This window comes from Hemibagrus wyckioides, linkage group LG04 (assembly GCF_019097595.1).
Source record: "Hemibagrus wyckioides isolate EC202008001 linkage group LG04, SWU_Hwy_1.0, whole genome shotgun sequence".
NCBI lineage: Eukaryota > Metazoa > Chordata > Actinopteri > Siluriformes > Bagridae > Hemibagrus > Hemibagrus wyckioides.
The window spans coordinates 8,670,870-8,694,617 of NC_080713.1; the positions used below are offsets into that span (position 1 = coordinate 8,670,870).

The 23,748-nt window shown below is 40.1% G+C and overlaps 3 protein-coding genes across 3 annotated transcripts; 2 read left to right on the forward strand and 1 right to left on the reverse strand.

The window, feature by feature from the left end:
* The first annotated feature begins 44 nt into the window (after window positions 1-44).
* mtif2 (mitochondrial translational initiation factor 2) lies at window positions 45-5,685 on the forward strand. The gene is made up of 3 exons (XM_058387709.1): window positions 45-84; window positions 2,210-2,318; window positions 2,456-5,685. Exons 2-3 carry the CDS (start codon window positions 2,214-2,216, stop codon window positions 4,436-4,438), a joined length of 2,088 nt encoding a protein of 695 aa, XP_058243692.1. The 5' UTR covers window positions 45-84; window positions 2,210-2,213; the 3' UTR covers window positions 4,439-5,685.
* Window positions 5,686-5,816: 131 nt separating this feature from the next.
* Window positions 5,817-7,981, reverse strand: serp1 (stress-associated endoplasmic reticulum protein 1). The gene is made up of 3 exons (XM_058387712.1): window positions 7,713-7,981; window positions 7,374-7,449; window positions 5,817-6,500 (listed from the first exon to the last, which is right to left on the reverse strand). The coding sequence occupies exons 1-3, from the start codon at window positions 7,794-7,796 to the stop codon at window positions 6,460-6,462; spliced, it is 201 nt and encodes a 66-aa protein (XP_058243695.1). The 5' UTR covers window positions 7,797-7,981; the 3' UTR covers window positions 5,817-6,459.
* Window positions 7,982-9,222: 1,241 nt separating this feature from the next.
* Window positions 9,223-23,053, forward strand: eif2a (eukaryotic translation initiation factor 2A). Its single transcript, XM_058388512.1, has 14 exons — window positions 9,223-9,289; window positions 9,516-9,585; window positions 9,673-9,744; window positions 10,057-10,175; window positions 12,666-12,765; window positions 14,837-14,919; window positions 15,042-15,115; window positions 16,817-16,961; window positions 17,452-17,568; window positions 19,031-19,605; window positions 20,899-21,009; window positions 21,126-21,245; window positions 22,300-22,365; window positions 22,487-23,053. The coding sequence occupies exons 1-14, from the start codon at window positions 9,262-9,264 to the stop codon at window positions 22,550-22,552; spliced, it is 1,746 nt and encodes a 581-aa protein (XP_058244495.1). The 5' UTR covers window positions 9,223-9,261; the 3' UTR covers window positions 22,553-23,053.
* The last annotated feature ends 695 nt before the right edge of the window (window positions 23,054-23,748 follow it).

The following is a 23,748-nucleotide window of genomic DNA, read 5'->3' on the forward strand; positions in this document are numbered from 1 at the left end:
TCTACAGGAACTGGCTACTCTCGACGGAAGTGATGACACAGAACGTCGAAGGAAGTCTTAAGGCAAGCCGGAAGCTTTGGGACGGTAAGAATATTCAAAGTCAATTGGTCCATGCTTCTGTATGCGATCTATCAGTATAGTATAGAGAGTATATATAATGTGCGTGGTGTGATGTAGTGTATTAAAGAGTGTTAGGAAATGTTTGATTAGACAGAAGGACAGACTGACCGGTAGTTTGTCCTGCTGTTGGATGAATGCGAACGCATGTGATGTGTACAGAGGGGACTTTCTAACATTATCTGGTCAGAGACTCCATTAACTGTCACATCAATCCCAATGACCCCTTCAGGACATATTAAAAATAGAAAAATGTTATTAGGTTCATATTTATAACCCCAGAGTTATTAAGGTTTAGATTAAATCCATTCAGGTTCTGAAATAACCACTAATCTGAAACATGCACGCTTATAGACCCCTACAGCGGGGTGTAGCCTGTACTGACCTGACACTAAATATCAGCATTAACACCGATACTCGGACACCAAACTCGCTGCCCAATGTCTTTATGGACCTTGTTTTGTGCACTGGTGTGCAGTCATGTTGGAACAGGAAGGGGTCATCCTCAATCTGTTCCCACAAAGGGAATTAGGAGCATGAAATTGTCCAAAATGCCTTGGTATGCTGAAGCATTAAGAGTTACTTTCAACTGGACCTAAGGGGCCGAGCCCAAATCCTGATAAACAACACCCGAATTCAATGATTTGGAGGGGTGTCCCAAAACTTTTGGCAATATAAGTGTATTTTCTGAGCGAATCAAATCCACACAATTATTCACGTCAATACACATATCTTGTGTTGAACATAGGATATACGTTGTACGTGTAGCTCGCTGATAGATAAGAAAATCAAGAAAATATTTTAGATACACTGTTAGGAAAGTAACACCGAACTGAAACACTGTGGTTTTAAATCTGTTTCCTTTATTTGATGCTCTAAATGAAGGAAGCATAATGTGTATCACTATATATTTGTCTGGGAAAAAGTCTTAAAAAGGTACATAATGTTTTGAGGAAGAAAAAAGGTAGAGCCCAGACACTAAATAGCAATATTAATACAGACACTAGACTGAGTCTCTGGATTATTATCAGACTGAACATAGGATATACATTGTATGTGTAGCTCGCTGATATTTAAAGGTATCTAGAAAATATTTTAGATACACTGTTGAGAAAGAGACCTGTCCAGGGTGCCTTTCGCCCAATGTGTGCTGGGACAGGCTCCAGAAGATCCCCGTGACCCTAATTAGGAAAAAAGTGGTTAAAGAAGATGGATGGATGGATGGATGTTGAGAAAGTAACACTGACCCAAAAAACTATGGTTCTAAATCTGTTTCCTTTATTTGATGCACAAAGGTTGCATAATGTTTTCAGGAAGAAAAGGATAGATCCCTGACACTAAATAGCAATATTAAGACAGATACTGGGCGGAGTCTCTGGATTATTATCCAGACATTTTTTCTGATCTAATCCACTCAATTATTTACATCAGTACACAAATCTTGTGTTGAACATGGGATATACATTGCATGTCTAGCTCGCTGATATTTAAAGGCTTTTACAAAATGAGAAAATCAAGAAAATATTTTAAATACACTGTTAGGAAAGTAACACTGACCTGAACCTATTTTTCTGGAAAAGTCTTAAAAAGGTACCATAAGGTTTTCAGGAAGAAAAGGGTAGAGTCTTGTTGAAGCCTTGTTTCACACTTGGCCCAAATAATAATGAGTCTTCATCCTAGACTGATTCTGGGCGAAGGGGCTCGTAGTCACAAGTGTGCTTTCACATTAAGGAAAAAAAGAGCCATGCAGCCTGGGATGAGTCAGGCATCTTTTGCAATGTTCTCAAGGCGAACCTTTGCAACACAAAGATGAGCTAATGACAGTGTTCCAGGCTTATGAAAGTGAGGTTGTGTCTATCAGTATTCATAATAATTAGAAAAGTAAAATACTTATATATTCCATACCTTTCACACTTCACTGGTCAGATTGAATTTAAGGGTCTTAAAAAATTCAGCTCTTGGTCATTTTTCAGACTAATTTTCTGTATCCTTTAGATATTGCAATCAAAAAGTGCATTGATGAATCTTATTTTGAAACCTAATTCATATCTTCTCTTGTGTTTACTATGCAATTTTGTATGTTTGTCATCAGTGCCATGATTAAGAGGTTTTCTGTCCTGGTCGGGAGGGCTGTATCAGCCCATTGTCTTGATGTTTCAATATACGCTCCCCAGCATGCACGATACCTGGCTGCTAAACCGGTAATGCAATATACACACAATACAAACACAAAGAAATGTATACAGTTAGTCTTAAGGAATTTGTATGCGTATGTAAGTCATATTTTGAAGATGTTGAATGATAAATTGACTAATTCTAATTTTTTTGCTCTGTTTAGGGTAGAGTACATGGCAAAAGTAAGACGTTTATCCAGAAACCAGTGAAATTAGAGAAACAGGAGAAGCAAGAAGTGGAGATCAAACAATCTATGACTGTCTCTCAACTTGCTGAGGCTATGAACAAAGACATAGATCATGTATATGAGGCCATACTGAGCACAGCTATAAATATCAATGATCTGGAACCAGACACTGTGTTGGAGGAGAAGTGGCTAAAAGAGGCTATAAAGAGGTCTGGGATGAAGTACAAATGGGCCAAGATAGTGGAGAATGAAGTCAGAGAAAACAAAGACATCCAGAGACAACCACCACCAGATCCGGCTAACTTAGTGAACAGACCTCCAGTAGTAACTATTATGGGGCATGTGGATCATGGGAAGACAACGCTGCTGGACAGCCTGAGGAAGAGCCAGATTGCTGTACAAGAGGCTGGAGGCATCACTCAACACACTGGAGCTTTTCTGGTCCAGCTTCCTTCCGGTGAGCTCATTACGTTTCTGGACACCCCTGGACATGCAGCGTTTTCTGCTATGAGGGCTCGTGGAGCTTTGGTTACCGACATCATAATTCTAGTGGTTGCAGCTGATGACGGAGTGATGAAGCAGACCATCGAGTCCATACAGCATGCCAAGAAGGCCAGAGTACCAATCATTGTGGCAGTAAATAAATGTGATAAGCCTCAGGCAGAGCCCCAGAAAGTGAAACAAGCTTTGCTGGCCCATGATGTTGTGTGTGAAGAGTTTGGAGGAGACATCCAGGCCATCCATTTGTCTGCTTTGAAGGGAGAGAATCTGATGGAGCTGGCTGAAGCCATCGTAGCACTTGCTGAGATGCTGGAACTGAAAGCTGACCCGAAGGGTTTAGTAGAAGGGACAGTCATCGAAAGCCATACAAGCAAGGGCAAAGGACCTGTTACCATGGCAATAGTGAAAAGGGGCACTTTAAAGAAGGGCTGCACACTGGTGGCAGGAAAGGCCTGGGCTAAAGTGCGCTTATTGTTTGATGAGAACGGACAAACTTTGACAAATGCAGGCCCTGGTATTCCTGTGGAGATTGTTGGCTGGAAGGAACTACCTTCCGTTGGTGAGGAAATTCTGGAGGTGGAGTCTGAGCAACGGGCTCGGGAGGTAGTGGAGTGGCGCGAATACATGGAAGAACAAAACAAGCTGAAGGAGGATCAGCAAGCCATCGAGGCCAAGCAGAAGCAACACCAAGAGAGCTATCAAAAAGACAGGGAGAGACTGGCACATCTCAACTGGAGACAGAGGAAAGTAGCTCTCTACAAGGCTAACAAACACCATGTATCCTCCAGACCCAGTGAGAAAACCAAGGATGAGGATCTCAGTCTGAGTCTTATTGTCAAAGGTGATGTTGATGGGTCAGTGGAGGCCATTTTGAACATCCTTGAAAGTTATGATGCAGAGGAGAAGTGTGGGTTAGACATAGTGCATTTTGGTGTTGGGGACATCTCAGAAAATGACATTAACCTGGCAGAAACCTTCTCAGGAACAATATACGGTTTCAACATTGGAGCTAATAAGTCGATACAAGACATGGCTGCCAAGAAGGGCATTCCCTTAAAGATGCATCGTGTCATCTACCATCTGATAGATGACCTGAAAGAGGAGCTTAGCAGTAAACTACCCCCAGTCACTGAGGAGAATATAGTAGGAGAAGCCTCTGTTCTGGCCACATTCGACGTGACTGTAGGGAAGAAGAAGGTCCCAGTGGCTGGCTGCAGAGTCCAGAAGGGTCAACTGGACAAGAAGATGAAATTCCGACTCATTCGAGGAAGAGAGGTTCTTTGGGAAGGGGCTTTGACTGCACTAAAACATCATAAAGATGATGTGCAGGTTGTGAAGACCGGCATGGAGTGCGGACTGTGTTTGGACAAGGTTATTGACTTTAAACCTGGAGATGAAATCGTCTGTTATGAGGAGACGGAGAAGCAGCAGAGAATATCTTGGGATCCTGGGTTTTAAGAGACTGTCCTGAAAAACTAGTGACATCGCTGTCATGTGGTGTTCAAGATGGATATTCTGCCAGATTATTGTGTCCCTATTTTAGGATGTGACTGGCAAATTGTGTAATTTATTCCGTGATTAAAATAAATGTGTGTAGAAAAAAAGTGGAAAAGGTATCTAGGAGCAATCGAACACAAAAATAAAACAAACCAAATACAAAATGAATGAAATGCCATTATGTATACTAAATTAGAAACGACAAATGCATATACTCATCACTTATTATGATTTAAGTATAGAAATGATCAGGTAAGTGGAAACCTGATAATATATTCTTTATACTTATAAAGAATAATCGTAAATACAGATGTTCACTTTTTCCCCCCTATATCTTCCTATGATCGATTTAAAAATGTCCACACACACAAAATAATTTACCGTATGTTTTCCTCAACCATCACATATGCATGATCTTAAAATGATGCATATGTGAACAAATATTTTGATTTTGCCCAGAGATATTGTACATTGAGACAAAAAAAGCTGGGAAAGCATTTAGTAATGGTGATTGTTGTATATAAATGTCCCCTAAGGAGCTCAGCTCAGTTGCTGAAAGCAGTTTATGAACAAGTTTTTTGAGATCCTGTACAGACTTTAATATTCCTAGATCTTTAATCATATTTATACTTACAAATAATTATTAGTTATATCAGTCTAATGAAATGAAGAAAGATTAATTGTTAAATTATTCCGTCAATCAAATTGATTTTATATATATATATATATAGTATAGCATGTGTGTATATGTGTACACCTGCTGGCCACTTTAATAGGAACTGTTGTTCCTCTTTCGGCTGCCCCTTGTTTTGGGGTCGCTACAGAGGATCATTTGGTCCGCATATTTTGATTTGGCACAGGTTTTTACACCGGATGCCCTTCCTGATGCAACCCTCCCATTTTATCCTGCTTGCGACCTGCACTGAGAGTTAACTCTTCAGTGGCTGGGTTAGCGCCCTGCCCGCGAATCGAACCCGGGCTATGGCAATGAGAGCACGGGATCCTGACGCCTTTAATAGGAAGTAATAGGAATAGGAAATGCAGTTATATAATGCAGCAGCACAATACATAAAATCATGCAGATGCAGGTCAAGAGCTTTAGTTAATGTTTACATCAAAAGTTTGATAGGACCACAACTTGAAATTTTCACCCAGACATGTTTTGCTGCTTCGTCTGAGAAAACAAGTGTAATTTTCAATGGTCTCCTGTATCTCTGTTGGTCAAAATCATAATTATGTAAATGAGGTGACGTGCTATAGCAAACGGGTCATTTGTACTGGGCAGGAATGACAACGGCGCAAATCGGTTTGTGATTAAAGAACAAAAATGAAACGAAGCTTTCATTTCACTGTTTTATTGTTAAAGATCATTTTGTGTGGAAAGCAAAAAAACAAAACAAAAAAAAACATCATTTTACAAATTGCTGCTGTCCAATACATAAACCTGACATTAAAGACCTTCATTTATTTCAGCTAACATAAAAGGTCAAAAAGAAAAAGCCCCGAAGAGCAATAAACACTGGCAGGATTGCGAAAAGGTGCATAGCGCCACATAATCTACATCACTGTATTGCAGTTCAGGACAACTTTCTTAACTCTCCTTAAGTTACTCTGACCTAAATTGAGACCTGATATTTTGGCACCTCTCTGAGTTAAAACATTTCATGGTGTCTAGAAACAGTCCTTTAGGGAAAAGAAGAACAGCTCTATGAGGAATCACTGTAGTAAAAAAAAGTTCCAGCAGCAGTCTTCATCAGACTGGAATGTTTGGTAAGATATGGCTTAGATTTTTCAATCTTACATTTTTCATTCCTCCAGCATTCCTGTAAGGCACGTGAGGAGCTCGGAGTATTGTGGTGACCGCTATGGATATTTTAAATAAAGACATAAAGAGCTGAGAGTTGATCATGATCCTTGCCAGCAGAGTGAGAAAAGAGAAGAGAGGAATGTTAAGCGATGATGATGATGGTCCGGTCGTCTTCTTACATCCCCATTCGGATACTCTGAATGATCTGGAAAATGGCTGAGGAGAAAAGAAAGGCAGACAAGATTGAGTTGAGATCAGCCATAATCACTTATTTATTAAATGTATAAGCTACTAAAGATAGGGATCAAAAATGATGGTCATAAACCCCGCCCCCTTTTTGAAGCGATCAAAATGAATTGGATGGAGTCATTATTTTATAAATAGCATGTCAGTTTTGTGTAGCCATAGCATAAGGCCATGTAATTGAAATTTGTATCCTTTTCATGTAAAATTGCCAAACTTATTTCATTACTCGCATTCCATACTTACGGGATTTTAGACAGTTGTTGAAAATCAGTTCTCAGTCTCGTGTTAGAGATTTGTTTCCGTCAAGTTGTAAACAAGTGCTTTTAACTTTTAAGCGTTTCCCAACTCCTTCCTTTCTTTCCCTCCTTTTATGTTGTAAGCCCTGATTCGAACAATTGAACAGCCCTAACACAAACCTTAACATAAAGTCGAATAAAACCGACGCTCTGGTTTTAATACCCGGTCTGAGCGTTTGCACGCGTGTAGCATATAGATTTAGGAGTGATTATTTGAACCAGAGAGCATTTCAGGTTGCATCACTGCTTTGAGCGCTGACATGCAAAGAGTCTGTGATTAGATTAGAGTTTGAGTCAGCGTTCAACACTCGTAAGACTGATTGCTTTCTGTTTTGGATGAGTAAATACTAAAGTAAACAGGAGGTAATGGAGAATTGTGTTCTTTTAAGGGAGACCATTCTCAAGAGACATCAGTCTGTTGGTTTGTTGACGGGGCGGGGGAACAGAAGAGCATTAAAAAAAAAAGGCAATGTTGCATGTGGTTTGTAAAGGAAAGGTAGTCCTGACGTTTACACTAGAAATTGAGGAATGCAAATGGAAAACTGACCTGATCCACACACTACAAAGACAAATAAGGCCAGGAGCCAGGGTCCTACTGCCGCCTTCTCTTCTGGTGTGCCTCTCTGCAGGACAGATGAATAAATATAATAAAGCAGTGTTTTTATGTTGATTACAGGAAATGATCAGGGTGTAGCTGCAACAATGTACACCATCAATGAACAGCATTAAATGGAGGAAGTGGTGATGGTTCTTTACTAGAGACACCACTCAGTTACATATCCAGCTCAACACACACAGACACAATCTTTAAGAACATGTAGAAATAAATGAAGCTGTAGTTAAGGATCAGACTGAGGTTAGAAGACTGAGTGAAGCTTGAACCTACTGATGATTTGGCCACGTTCCCTCGTTGTGTGATGTTTTTGCTGTGCTTCTCGTTAGCCATGCGTATCCTCTGTTTCGCCACCATGGTTTTTTGTTGTTGTTGTTTTCTTTGTTCAATTTGAACGCGATTTAAAATAAAAAAAATAAAATAAAAATAACTTAATGAAAGCTAATACTGATGATCGTTGAGTCTTGGCGAAAAGATCGGAGGCTCTTCGTTGTACTCCCAGAGATGTCTACGTACGCACTAGCTCCAGACTCCGCCCTCGAAACCTCTCCGTGCATACGTACGCACGATTAGAAACCCGCGTACGAAGGGGAGGGAGGGGGAAAGACTCCGCCCATTAACCCGTACGTGTACACGTACACACGGCTGTTAAGTTCAGACGGCTACGTAAGCACAAGGATTGACTCCGCCCCTCTCGTCTGTATTCCGCCGTCGTGGCGAATCCAGACTGAGTGACGCGCCGGGACAACCCCCCCACCCCCACCCCCACCCCACCCCCGCAACTGAACTAGTATGCACTGACCTGGACTATGAACTTGAAGGACCGTATTAAAAATGGTTAAGAGTTGAAATAAATAGTAAGCATGCATTCACTCAGCTCCAGGAACCGCTTTATCTTGATCAGGGTTGTAAGATCTGAAGACAGTCCCGTTAACACTGGACACACACACACACTATCATACACTCACACACTCACACCTATGGGCAATTTAGTGTAGACAAGGCTATAGAGACATGTTTTTGGGCAGTAGGAGAAAACTGGAGGAAACCCACAACTGCACAGGAAGCATCCCAGACACGTGACCCTGGAGCTTTGAGGTCATGCTACTGTACCTTCTGGGACATCACATCACTTTTAATCACGTGCATTAACAATCACGCATGACTAATATCTTATGATATTATACCTAATGACTTATAAAAAGTAAATATAGCTATATCTATCTATCTATCTATCTATCTATCTATCTATCTATCTATCTATCTATCTATCTATCTATCTATCTATCTATCTATCTATCCTTATTTCCCTTATTTAGCTTTAATTTGTTTGATCATTATATAATTAATTAATAATTCTATATAAAAAAAGTCCAGTTGGAATGTTCCATTCTTAAAAATATTCAATAAAAAAATGAAAAAGAAATAAATATAGATCATTCTTCGTCTATCTGTGCAAGACATGCTCTAATACAATGCAAATTTGTTATGGGACCCTTTTTGTTGTTTTGTTTCCTGTTTTTTTCCCTACCAGGCATCTTGTGTCATTTTGTAACTCATGGAACACCTTTTCATATGTCTGCAAAAGTGAATAAATAAATAAATAAATAAATAATAAAAAATATTTTAAATTCCAATATTATATTTCCAATATACATGCAAAAGAACATCAATAATAATAATAATAATAATAATAATAATAATAATAATAAATAAATAAATAAATAAATAAATAAATAAATAATTTTTCTCGATATTTTTTCTAAACTGTAACTCAGCCGGTCACGTGGGCACGTCCTTTCGTGACTACATCCGCTTCAAAATGGCGCCTCCCACACCACATTTGGCAGGTAAGCAAATTCATCTAAAGCTATAATTAAACACAGATCATTAAAACGCTATTACGTTGTACATAGCCGTGAATGATACGTAAAATGGAATCTGTAAAGAGTTGCGATCATTTTCATTTAAAACATGATCTCCAGCCGGGTTTCTCTATGACACACACACACATTCTCCGGTTGCACGTTTAGTTATGAACTACCTTTAACGCCATATAATCTGCTGTACTAACAGTTCGAGGGTCAGATGGCACAGTTCTGCTCCGCGGACCACCGAACTGTGAGGAAAGTCCGACTTTCCAGCGGTGAGCATTTTCACTGATTTGTTCAGAAGGATGCTTTGAGCTCTGCTTTGACTTCATTTTTAACTAGCTGTCATCTTCATGTTTCAGAGATGAACGACCGAGCAAATATGTGACCTTCACCAGGGATGGCACTATGTTTGGCTGGTGCAATGGAGAGAAGTATGTTCATACTTGTTCATAGAAGATATTCATCACATGCATTACAATGATAAAACCTAGTCACCTCCTGGTAGATCTCTATGATGGGGACTCTGGGACTTGCTGGAGAGATTATATCTCACATCTGAGGAGCCCAAGGAGGAACTGTAATCCTGGGCTAGGGATTGAGTAGTCTGGACAGATCTTCTCATCTGCTACGGGAAGCAGAAGATGAATGAATGAACTATATATGTGTTTTCAGATCAGGTGTATTTGAGAAGGTTCATAAGAAATAACTGCTGCTTGAAATATGTTCTTCAATTTTTTTTACAGGGTTAGTGTGATTAAAGTTGCAAATGGAGATTTGGTGAAGTCTTTTGATCTACCGAAAACAACGCTGCTGGGATTTTCTCCTCTTAACAAAGTGCTGGTCACGTGGAAGCAGTACACCAGTGAGTATACTGTAGTTGTGTAATGGGAACATTTTTTTTTTGTTTGTTTGTTTCATTGTTATAACATATCTACTGAAACTGAAAAATCAGCAACGTGTTCCAGACTCAGATTCAAATTTTAGAGAATAAAGACATGGATGAGTGAGTTTTGTGTGGAGGAAATTGACTGGCCTGCACAGAGTCCTGAACTCAACCCGATAGAACACCTTTGGGATGAATTAGAGTGGAGACTCACCAGTGCAGTCATGTTGGAACAGGAAGGGATCATCCCCAAACTGTTCCCACAAATTTGGGAGCATGAAATTGTCCAAAATGTCTTGGTACTATGAAGCATTAAGAGTTCTTTTTACTGTAACTAATCGGCCAAGCACAACCCCTGAGAAAGAACACCTGAATTCAATGATTTGAAGGGGTGTCCCAAAACTTTTGGCAATATAGTGTATATTGTGGGCAGAATATAGATATAATAGTGTTACATAGTTGAAGTAAAAGTGTCATGTGCAGTGGTGCACCAGACCTGAGTTAAAGTGACTCTGACAATGCAGGACCAGGTTTTGGGCCAGCTCCATTGGTTTAAAACTTCTAAACATTTCAAACAATGTAAAGTAATGATTTTGTGAATAGTTAATAGTTTCAGTAGTTAATTCTACTTCTCCCACTCCTCTTTGTATCATGCCTAAAAAAACCCTTACATATGACATACAGTGGGGCAAATAAGTATTTGATACACTGCCGATTTTTCAAGTTTTCCCACTTACAAAGAATAGAGAGATCTGTCATTTTCATCATAGGTACACCTCAACTATGAGAGACAGAATGTAAAAAAAAAAAAAAATTCAGAAAATCACATTGTATGATTTTTAAATAATTAATTTCATTTTATTGCATGAAAAAAGTATTTGATCACCTATCAACCAGCAAGAATTCTGGCTCTCACAGACCTGTTAGTTTGTCTTTAAGAAGCCCTCCTATCCTCCACTCATTACTTGTATTAATTGCACCTGTTTGAACTCATTACCTGTATAAAAGACACCTGCCCACACACTCAATCAATCACACTCCAACCTCTCCACTATGGGCAAGACCAAAGAGCTGTCTAAGGACACCAGGGACAAAATTGTAGACCTGCACAAGGCTGGGATGGGCTACAGGACAATAGGCAAACAGCTTGGTGAGAAGGCAACAACTGTTGGTGCAATGATTAGAAAATGGAAGAAATTCAAGATGACTGTCAATCTCCCTTGGACTGGGGCTCCATGCAAGATCTCGCCTCGTGGAGTATCAATGATTCTGAGAAAGGTGAGAGATCAGCCTAGAACTACACGGGAGGACCTGGTCAATGACCTGAAGAGAGCTGGGACCACAGTCTCAAAGGTTACCATTAGTAACACACTACACCATCATGGATTAAAATCCTAAAGCATGCGCAAGGTCCCCCTGCTCAAGCCAGCACATGTCCAGGCCCGTCTGAAGTTGCCAAAGACCATCTGGATGATCCAGAGGAGGCATGGGAGAAGGTCATGTGGTCAGATGAGACCAAAATAGAACTTTTTGGTATAAACTCCACTCGCCGTGTTTGGAGGAAGAAGAAGGATGAGTACAATCCCAAGAACACCATACCAACCGTGAAGCATGGGGGTGGAAACATCATGCTTTGGGGAGGCTTTTCTGCAAAGGGGACAGGACAACTGCACCGTATTGAGAAGAGGATGGATGGGGCCATGTATCGCGAGATTTTGGGCAACAACCTCCTTCCCTCAGTAAGAGCATTGAAGATGGGTCGTGGCTGGGTCTTCCAACATGACAATGACCCCAAACACACAGAAGCATTTCAAGGTCCCGGAGTGGCCTAGCCAGTCTCCAGACCTGAACCCAATGGAAAATCTATGGAGGGAGCTGAAACTCTGTGTTGCCCAGCGACAGCCCCAAAACCTGAAAGATCTGGAGAAGACCTGTATGGAGGAGTGGGCCAAAATCCCTGCTGCAGTGTGTGCAAACCTGGTCAAGAACTACAGGAAATGTCTGACCTCTGTAATTGTAAACAAAGGTTTCTGTACCAAATATTAAGTTATATTTTTCTATTGTGTCAAATACAATGCAATAAAATGAAAATTAATTATTTAAAAATCATATGATGTGATTTTCTGGATTTTTTTTTTTTTTTTTTTTACATTGTCTCTCATAGTTGAGGTGTACCTATGATGAAAATGACTGACAGATCTCTCTATTCTTTGTAAGTGGGAAAACTTGAAAAATCGGCAGTGTATCAAATATTTTTTTGCCCCACTGTATGCCCTTTTCTTTAATTACTCCCTGCTTTAATCGATGATTCATGGACATATTAAAGATAGTATTATGCAGCACAGATTAAACAATGTAGCAGAAGGTATATCTAAGACGTGGGCAAATTTCACAGTATGCACACAGTTGCTACATGCCGACAGTGAGTAATAACACTCTGAATAATAATGTGTTTCTGCAATGTTTTAGAATCACAAGATAATCCTCAGGGTGAGGCTAACCTCCAGCTGTGGGATCTGCAAACTGGCAACTGTATCAAAGCCTTTTACCAGAAAAAAGTAGAGGGATGGTGAGTAACTAATACAATAATGACATAATTGTCAAGTCAAGGTGTGTAAGTGTTTCAGCATCAGATGTTGTTTTGGCTGAATTCTTGATAAAATGATTACGAAAAATAACGTTTTTGCAACAAATTAGGTTTTTCTCCTTCTAACACACAGTATATGAATATATTTCAATAAAACCACGTGGAAATGTTTTTAATTAACCACTTCACCAATATCACACTGGTTAAGTAGTCAGTTTAACAAACACCGTGTTAAAAATGCTCCTTTTCCATATTTCAGTGCTGTAATTTATTCCGACTTGTGGTTGAGATGCATGCAAAAGAGTTCTGGAAAGCATGTTGTTTTCAGTAGTATGTACAAAAAAACCCCTCATTATCTGAAGTTTCACTAACTGTTGACTGTGGTCTGAAAAAAATGCAGAAACTGCAGAAATACACTAAACATTCATAATTTAAAAATTGAGTGCCTTTCTGAGTAGCGCGATCTTATCATGTGGTCCCGTCCAACACGTTAATCATCCCTTTGTCAGATCAGCTCTCACCGAGCTTGTGTTTAACCCTTATTTGGATTAATAATGGTCCCAAAGAGCAATATAGTCATGCTGGCCAATCAGAGGTGCCAAAGATAATTCATAAATTCATAATTCATTCAAGTGCTTCCTTTAAATGAGAGGTGAGACGGTTTAATAAAATAAGGAAAGGAGTCGTATGCTGATGTTGGGATGTATAGTAAGAACAAATTTCGATCTGTGAAAAAAGATGCTGCTCCACAGTATTACAGTTCATATTGTTCTCCTTGGGGACATCTCCTTTGGAGCTTCAAAGCTATCCCCTGCAGATAAGGGGGTCCTACTGTATAATAGAAAATGTCAAAAGTTCACTAGGTGAAGGGTTTTCCCAGGCTGCTGTACATGTGTGTCCTGCTTAACTGGGACTGACATGCACAGAAGACTCACTGATGTGGAGAAAGAACAAGCATGCAAACAAACATCATATTGTAAGGTTGCTGCTGGCAGTGGTGCCTCAACAGGGTTAATGATCTGAAGGTCAAGCCCCAACAATGCCAAGCTGCCGCTGTTGGGCCCTTGAGAATAGCTCTCAACTCTCTCTGCTCCAGTGGTGCTGTCCCATGACTGAGCCTGAGCTCTGACCCTATGCTCTGACCCCTGATTCCTAACAAGCTGGGATATGTGGAGAAAATATTCTTATTTTTTTTTCCCCACTATACAGTGGATCCTTGGCATACGAATACCCAAGGCATTTCCGGCATACAAATTTTACGGAATTTTTCACCGGAAACGGTTTTGAAAGAATCAACCCACGATACCAACGTTGCCTTCAGCATGTGTTCAAAAGCTACGTCATTTTTCGGGCGTTTTTTTGTTGACAGATTGTTGGTGTGGGTGATCTGTTCTATTTTTAGCCCGAACTTGGTGGCACCATTTCCTGTGAGGACCCTTAACATGGAATGCTTGGCTTGGGTCAGTTCTTTGTAAGCAGCCATACGCTTTGTGTTGGTAATATTGCTCATATTTTTCGGTGGCTGGAACGGATTATCTGCACTTACATTATTTCTTATGGGAAAATTCGTTTTATGATACAAATTTTCAATTTAAGAACTCTCCTCCAGAACGAATTTAATAGGTTCCAGTGTAAAAAGAACTGGATGTATGCTGTCCGACTTCAGTGACACAGAAATACAGCTGTATCATAATTACTAAAACCAGTGCACTTGGTTTTCCTAATTTTAGGTCATCATGTGATTTTGTAGTCTTTTGTAGCCAGATGTTCAGACTGACATCAGAAAGTCTGGACTCTAGTTTTTATTGGCCATGGGCCAAGACCACAGATCATTCATTTAAGAAAGTTGTGCAAATTAATGAGTCTATACAGTGAACTTCACATCTCTCGGAAATCCTGTAGAATCCAACCAATCAGATGACGAGGAAGTGTTTCCAATGTTGTATGCCTTTATGCATCAAACGTCCAGTCTTGACTTCTAAAGCTGAGACTACGTGATTTGTGGCTAAGTGTACATTGCTATTTTTTAACAGATGTTTTACTGTTTTCTAAGGTGTCCAAGTTGGGCGGATGACGAAAGCATCGCAGTGAGATGTGTGAACAATGAACTCCATTTCTTTGAGAATAATAACTTTGGTAAGGCTTTGTTTCGACACCATTGTGTGTTAGTTGTGTCATGTCTTTAAGCCTGTATGTGATACTAATGAATGTTAATCAGCTGATCTGTGTCTCTAAGCGTGTGTTTTGCTTGTGTGCAGAAACCATCGCCAACAAACTTCATCTTCAGAAGGTTTCTGACTTTGCTCTGTCGCCAGGAACTCAGCCAAGCAAGGTATTTATTAAGCTGTGTGATAAATTCTCGATTCTGATTGGTCAGAAGGTGTGGATTCATTATCCGTGTAAGATAAAAATATAATAATAATTATAGAACAATGAGTTCACCCTCATTTGCCAGCCCTACTTGGCCAGTAGTCAAGGCAAGCAAATCTGTCTGAGTGGGAGGGGTTGTTTTACTCACTCTCTCCTGTCAATCATAGAGCTCTGTGAGCTCAGTATATGGAAGAGAGCAGATAGTGCTGCAGATTGTGTTCCACTGCCCTGTGATGCAGCAGTTCTAAAAGATATAATGGAGCTGCAGAAAGCATGGAAGAAGCCTTTACCCTGTCTGATTAGTAGCTGTTACGTGTTGAGGAGAAAGGGCTTATAGGTAGGAATTAGCTGGTGACCCAACTGGAGAAAATTCTTAGAAAATAAGATTTGAAAATAATCTTCACATACCTCCACTGTGTCTTATTATTTATCTTCATCAGCATGCCCCCAAAGTGTCATATTCCTCACTTCGCTAATCCTGAACATCCCGGCAATGACAGATCCTACATCCTCTAGCACTAATCGACTGGTCCTGCCATCTCTCAGGGTACCAGAGACATGCATCAAGACAGATACTCTCTGTTCTGGCACCTAGGTGGTGGCATGGACGTCTTCTAAATGTCCTAACAGCAGAGCTGAACAATGTCTAAAGACCTAGCTCTTCCTGGAGTACTTAAATTACCTTAAATAATACAAAAGATTGTTGGTCTGCTTTTCTTGCTGTATGACTTCCTAACAGAGTTTTTAAACTGATTGTAATTCTTAGTCAGTGACCTTGTGAACCCAGTATCAGGATAAATCTATTGATGAAGCACTTCTGGACAAATGGCATAAATGGAAACATACATCATTAGTAGTTTGAGACACAGTATCAGCAGAGAGACAATTCTGTCTCACGATTTTTCCTCAAACCCACCTGATGTTTCCTTAAACTGTCCTAGAACTCACGTCTGGTTCCTATCTTCAGGAAGGACTCATGCAGTGTTTCTTAAAACGTTGCTCAAACTGAGTTTCCACATTACAGCTGTCCTGCTGCTTCTTTCCAAATTTTATCTCCGGAATACACGCGGAGCTGGAAAATGCTGCCTACCTAGGCAGTTTACTCCTAGGTTCCACAGGACCTTGTGGTCACTTCAAAATTAGTAATATTTGTGTGTTGAATTTCATAATTATTCCTTTACAATGTATATTAAAATTCTACACACTTTTGTTTAAGGGCCTGTTTTTTGTGATATATACACAGATCAGGCATAATATTATGACCACCTGCCTAATATTATGTTGGTCCTCTTTTTGCTGCCAAAACAGCCCTGACCCATTGAGGCATGGACTCTTACGCTTGTCCATTTTTCCTGCTTCTAACACATCAACTTTGAGGACAAAATGTTCACTTGCCACCTAATATATCCCACCCACTAACAGGAGCCATGATGAGGAGATAATCAGTGTTGTTCACTTCCTGTCAGTGCTCATAATGTTATGCCTGATCGGTGTATAACCTAGTTGCTTAAGTATTCACACCCTTTTATAACTGGGGATGTGGCTGTGTTCAGAATAAACCAATCACATTCAAGCTCATCTTTAAAAGTAATCATCATACTTATTGTTGTCATGTGCCGGTTTTCATGTACCGCTAATCTTAATGTCTTCTGCCTTACTCAAGGTTGCTGTCTACGTTCCTGGAAGCAAAGGTGCCCCCTCTTTTGTCCGGCTTTATCAGTACCCTAATTTCAGTGGTCCTTCCTCGGCTCTGGCCAACAAAAGCTTTTTCAAGGCTGATAAAGTGACCATGCTGTGGAACAAAAAAGGTACCTGAATATCTGTTTATATTATTATGTAGAGAAACTGCTAGTTTTGGGCAGTTGTGAGATTTAAACCCACAGACATCTGGTCACTATTAATTTTATAGATGATGGTTTAGTGGTTAACTCATTTGCCTTGTATCTCCGGGGTTAGGGGTTTGATTCCTCACACCACCCTGTGTGTACAGATCTTACATGTTCTCCTTGTACTTGGGGGGTTTCCTCTGGGTGTTAATTTTTCCTCCCCCAGTCCAAAGGCGCATGGGGATGTGGTAACTTAGTGGTTAAGGTGTTGGACCATTGGTCCAACTAAGCTGGGCCCCTGAGCAAGGCCCTTAACCCTCAATTGTTGTATAAAATGAGAGAAAAATGTACGTCGCTCTGGATATGGACGTCTGCTAAATGCCAGAAATGTAAATGTGATGCATAATATCTTTTTAAAGTGTTTGCTTATCCTTATTAATTACCGACGACCTAACTCTTCCTTTTCCTGTAGCCAGTGCGGTTCTAGTCACAGCCAGCACAGAAGTGGATAAAACTGGCGCGTCGTACTACGGAGAGCAGACTTTACACTATCTCGCAACAAACGGAGACAGCGCAGTGGTCCAGCTCCGTAAGTGTCCTTTACAAATTGTAACCATTCTGCAACCAGAACAAACTGTTACTTATAACCATTTTGATCATCAATCCCTACAGTTATTGATACTTAAAGTCCTGACTGTGAAATTATTTAATAAAAAACATCAAATTATCCTCAAATTATAAAATCATTCCTATTATTGTGCCATGGAAGTGATAGGGTTTTTATATTAAGGGTGTTGTGATTATTTACCGTGATAATGACATTTAAAAACACTAAAATTATGCAAAACTAAGTTCAATAAAGAAGTCTGCATTTATTTTCCGAGCTGGAAATAACATAACATCAGGCATAACATTATGACCACTGACAGGTGCCGCGAATAAGACTGATGATCTCCTCATCATGGTACCTGTCAGTGGGTGGGATATATTAGGCAGCAAGTGAACATTTTGTCCTCAAAGTTGATGTGTTAGAAGCAGGAAAAATGGCCAAGATTAAGGATTTGAGCGAGTTTGAAGAAGGGCCAAATTGTGATGAATAGACGCCTAGATCAGAGCATCTCCAAAACTGCAGCTCTTGTGGGGTGTTCCCGGTCTGCAGTGGTCAGTATCTATCAAAAGTGGTCCAAGGAAGGAACAGTGGTGAACCAGTAACAGGGTCATGGGCGGCCAAGGCTCACTGATGCACGTGGGGAACGAAGGCTGGTCCGTGTGATCCGATCCAACAGACGAGCTACTGTTGCTCAAATTGCTGAAGAAGTTAATGCTGGTTCTGATAGAAAGGTGTCAGAATACACAGTGCATGATGGGTCAGGGCTGTTTTGGCAGCAAAAGGGGGACCGACACAATATTAGGCCGGTGGTCATTATGTTATGCCTGATCAGTTATATATTTGTATAAGAGTCATAAAGATGACTTTAGCATCAGATCAGCTTCGTGTAGTTTGTTTAAATTCCTAATATACCCTTAACACTTGTCTGAAAACCAAATCTTTCACACAATTTTTTTTGAGATCATTAAAATCTCTCTGCTGCTGCAACAACTTAGTACTTATCAAGGTGGTTTGTATTGTGAGAGTTAGCTATTAGCATTTAACAAGTCTGTATCAGCAGATGAATGATGCTTTCAAATTTTGGGGTTTTTTTCAAGTGAAGTATTTAGCTGTACTTCACCTTGCACCTAAGTCTTTATTTATGTAATTGCACTTTTATTTGAGTAAAGAATTTGAGTATTTTTACCAACTCAATTTTTTACTTAAAATTTGTTGTACAATTCTCTGATAACAGCGCTAAGGTTATATTTTATTGAAAGTCGTCCAGTTTAAAGATTAGACGCTGTAAGGACAGACCATGCTGTCAGAATGGGCAGTGTGTGCTAATAATAATAATAGTAGTAGTAGTAGTAGTAGTATTGGCTCCATCCTCATTTTATTAAATGTTTCCTTGTTAATAAATCTTCTCATTATATACAGTTTTGTTTCTTTCTCTGCGCAGCGAAGAACGGTCCTATCTATGATGTGATATGGAGTCCCAACTCTTCAGAATTCTGCGTTGTTTACGGCTTCATGCCTGCCAAAGCCACGGTCTTCAACCTGAAGTGCGAGCCCGTTTTTGACTTTGGCACAGGTCCACGCAACGCTGCTTTCTACAGCCCTCAGGGTCATATTCTGATTCTGGCAGGCTTCGGAAACTTGAGGGGTCAGATGGAGGTGTGGGATGTGAAGAAGTACAAGCAAGTGTCCAAGCCACAGGCTGCAGACACCACGTTCTTCTCCTGGTGTCCTGATGGAGAGCACATTGTTACTGCAACCTGCTCACCCAGGCTCAGGGTCAGTAATGGCTATAAGATCTGGCACTACACGGGCACAGTTCTGTACAAGCAGGAAACACCGGCAGGGAAAGAGCTCTGGGAGGTGGTCTGGCAACCGTTCTTACCTGGCACATTCCCTGAGAAGCCGGTGAAGTACCAGGCGACTGCAAGTGATCTCGGCAGCACTGAAGCCAAGCCTACTCAGGCTTACCGGCCTCCTGCCCTGCGCAACAAACCAGAGAGCAGCAGCCTTAAACTGGTAAGCTCAAATAATAATGAAAATCCACTGTCCTCATACATATATGTATGTATATATATATATATGTATGTATATATATATGTATATGTGTGTGTATAAGTTCACAAGACCAGGGGTCTCCAACATGTCGCTCGCCTAAAGGTTCATAGAATATGTACAAAATTGCTAAAATCTAATTAACCCGTTTACATTATCTCAATCAGATTCACAGACATCCCGTCCCTAGCACCTAGCTAGCTAGCTAGCACTAAGACTGGACCTTGAAAGCATTATATAAACTTAAATCTAGAAGCAGAAACTGAAGCAGTTAAAAACACTTGGCAGATCCTTTTAACTTGGAAGCTGCTGGGGATTCGATAGAGTTAGGAATAAAGCTTCGATGCTGCCAAAGTGAAACCGATGATGCCAGGGGACTTGTCAGTAACAGTTTGCTGATAAGTAACAGAATCTGACAATAATAACTGATAAATCTAGTCTGAAAACCTGCCGTGTTAAATCAGTTAACTCGACTCAACAGTTAACATGCCGCTTATATGACTTTAAAATGATTTATTGCGAAATATGTCTCTTTTATATTGACATTTTTTTAAAAGGTTCACACAAATTTTAATAGCTTATTCGGTTGGTTTGGTTTGGTTTATGGCAATAAGCTATGGAAATAAATGTTGCTAGGAATATAACACAAGTAGCTAGCTCTTGGCCACCTTCATTTTGTCAAAATAGGTAAGTAGTAAGGTTGGAGACTCCTGTACATGACACTTTATACAGTTATTCAAACAGCTAATCATGTGGCAGAAACACATGACGCTGATACAGGTCAAGAGCTTTAGGTTATATTCACACCAAACATAAGAATTAAGGAAAAGTGTGTTAACTGTGGCATGGTTGGTGGTTGCAGTTGGGCTGGTTTGAATATTTCAGGAGCTGTGCTGATCCACAGAACACAGTGAACGCAGAGATTATCTGCATTTACATTATTTCCTATGCTAAAATTCGTTTCGGCAATACGAATTTTCACCTTAAGAATGAATTAAATTTATATGCCGAAGTTCCACTGTTCAGGAGAGTCATGAAGATTTTCTTTACTCTGCATATGTCATCATCATATCAGTCACTTGTCTCATATATGCTCTGTATGGATTATCCTGTGATTATCAGCTGTCCTTAAGTCGAACATCTTCCTCATTGCTTTCACTGTGGTTGGTTACCCTGGTTACCAGGTGTCCGTGTTATCCGTCTCTGTTCTGCATGTAATTTCATCGGAGCTGATTAAAACATCTCTGATTCCGTTAGCATGAAGAGGAACCACCACAGAACATGAAGCCTGGTGCTGGAGACAAGCAGATGTCCAAGGCTGCTCTGAAAAACCAGAGAAGAAGGGAGGCAAAGAAAGCAGCTAAACAGGTTGTTACGTCTTGTCCTAATGCATCTTTCTGTATTCAAGATATTTCTTTTTTGACTGTAAAGAACCTTAGCTACATTATCCCACAAATTTCATGGTGCCATTTCTGTCCATACAGGAAAATAAATCTGATGACGTTCCCACTCCAGCCTCAGAGCCTCCACCCGCCAGAGAGACTCCTGTAACATCTACACACGGAGACCCAGAAACTGACAAAAAGATTAAGAATTTAAAAAAGGTATGTGAGGCATGTAGAGGATGAGGATTACGGGGCCCTGCTTTAGTGACTGTACAGTTATTAGAGCAGAGTTCAGAGTTCAGCATACATACCTACACGGATAGTGCAGTTTATTTAAAAACGACTGGTGATATTTGCCAATTATTACAATTATACAATTATTTTTTTCTGGCCAGTCGCCGCCCCCCCTGTCCTTCTTATGCTTCAGCAATTTTCCAAATTTAGTCATTCAGGCATAGCATTATGACCGCCTGCCTAATATTGTGTTGGTCCCAATTTTGCTGCCAAAACAGCCCTGACACGTCGAGGCATGGACCCCACTAGATCGATGAAGGTGTGCTGTGGTATCTGGCACAAAGATATTAGCCTCCCTGGGCCTCACCTCACAACTTACAGGACTTAAAGATACTTTTGATAGATACGGACAACTGCACACCGGGAACACCCCACAAGGGCTGTAGTTTTGGAGATGCTCTGATCGTCTAGCCATCACAATTTGGCCCTTGCCTGGCCCTTGGTCTGACTCGCTCAAATCCTTACGCTTGTCATTTTTCCTGCTTCTAATAACCTGTTCACTTGCTGCCTAATATATCCCACCCACTAACAGGTGCCATGATGAGGAGATAATCAGTGCTATTCACTTCCTCTCAGTGTTTATAATGTTATGCCTGATCGGTGTATATTAATTAAAGAGTTCTGTTTTTAGATTTGTTATCTGCCATACAAGTTCAAATGATCCACTGTGGCGATTCTGAACACGGGGCAGCCAAAAGAACAACCACCTGTGTTTTGAGCACCTTCTGACCAATCAGAAAAGTCCAAAACATTCAAAACATGCAGCGAATCTTCTGCCATTTTATAAAACTGTTTATGTTCATTAGGTATTAGTGAGTCAAATTATGTCTTTTGAGACACAATATCAGCTTCATTAGCTCCATTAGGGCCATGTAGGAAAGCTGTGCATGTTTAGTGATGAGCTGGAGTATATAAGTTTAGGTTTTATTTATATGGTAAAGCAGGAGGAGGCTAATCGAATTGTTTATGATTGATTCAGAAACTGAAGGCTATTGAAGAGTTAAAGGAGCAACAAGCAGCAGGAAAACCAATGCAGAAAAATCAGGTACTGCACTTCATTTATTCCATTGTGATCTGAAAGTGTATAAAAGATCTCTGAATCAAGCAGACTGTATCTAACTTCATTTCTTCCCATGATATAACTGTGTTTAAATCTCAACCCACAGCTGGAGAAGATCCAGAAGGAGGCCCAGCTGCTGAAGGAGATCGAGAGCCTTGAATTAGGGCTGTAAACTCATTTTCTCAACCCATTCCCAGCACTGCTGTTCTATAGCTTAATGTTGGACTCCCAGATAAATCTAAACCTTCAACAACAAATATTTGCAGTTTCTTGTTCTTCTTTCAACACGCATCATAATCCACAGAACATTACCTGGTCCTCTAAAGGCATTACTGCTATGCAATGATCTGTACAGTTTGTGAGGGAAGTTTTGCTTTTCTACACTTGTGATTAAAAACAGCGGATTAGCATGAATCTAAAGACTGAAAGAACGTCTAATAGATTTATACGGAAAGTTGTGAAATGTTACTTTGAACCTTTGGGTTGCGTTTCGTTTTGTTTGAAGAGTATTTTCTCCATGCTGCCAAATCTATGTTGTGAAATTTTCATTAGGAAGACAAATAAAGAAGTACATGGTGAATATTTAGTTATAATTTTATTTAGTGTACATTTCTTCTAAATCAGAGGGGTCAAATTCGGGCTGTGATGCATGAGGATTTTTTGTGAAGGTCCAGGAAATAAAGATACAATCAAATATTCAGATCATTTTTGGTGATTCTTAACTATGGAAGAGATAACTTGTTGACTAATTGACTGAGTTAGGCCTGATGGTCAACTACTTGGATGAGGTTGTACAACTCAATTACATCAGCTATAGAAAATCTAGCTGCTTTTTTTTTGCAAATTGTAGAATGTGTGCTTGATATGTGGATCAGTGTAATCAACTTTCTACTGAAATTTTAACAAATTGCACTACGATGCAGGAAGACTTCAGTCGTGGTCCAGGTTTGAAGGCCAACTCTGCACCTTCTACCACAACCAGCTATCATCACACCCCAAAAATGTCTTCACTGCAGGAGCATTACACCGTGGCATCAATTTGATTGCTTGTTCAGAAGCATTTGGACTTCTAGATGCCAGTGGGTTATGTACAAAAACTCGAACCATGTGCCAAAACTTATAGTACCTACTGTTGACCATTTTATTGGAAACAGTAGTTCAGTTTTTTGTATTCTTGACCACACTAATTTTACAAAGTGAACAATGCTAATGAATGGAGGTCTGTTCATGGTGAGGGGATTCATTCATACATTTGTTTGTTTATTCATTCATTTTATTTCCACATTATGCAATGATCATAGAGGTTTGTGCCACGATTTCAGAGTGATAAAGCTCTCAGCCATACAAATTCCAACATGAGAATGCAAG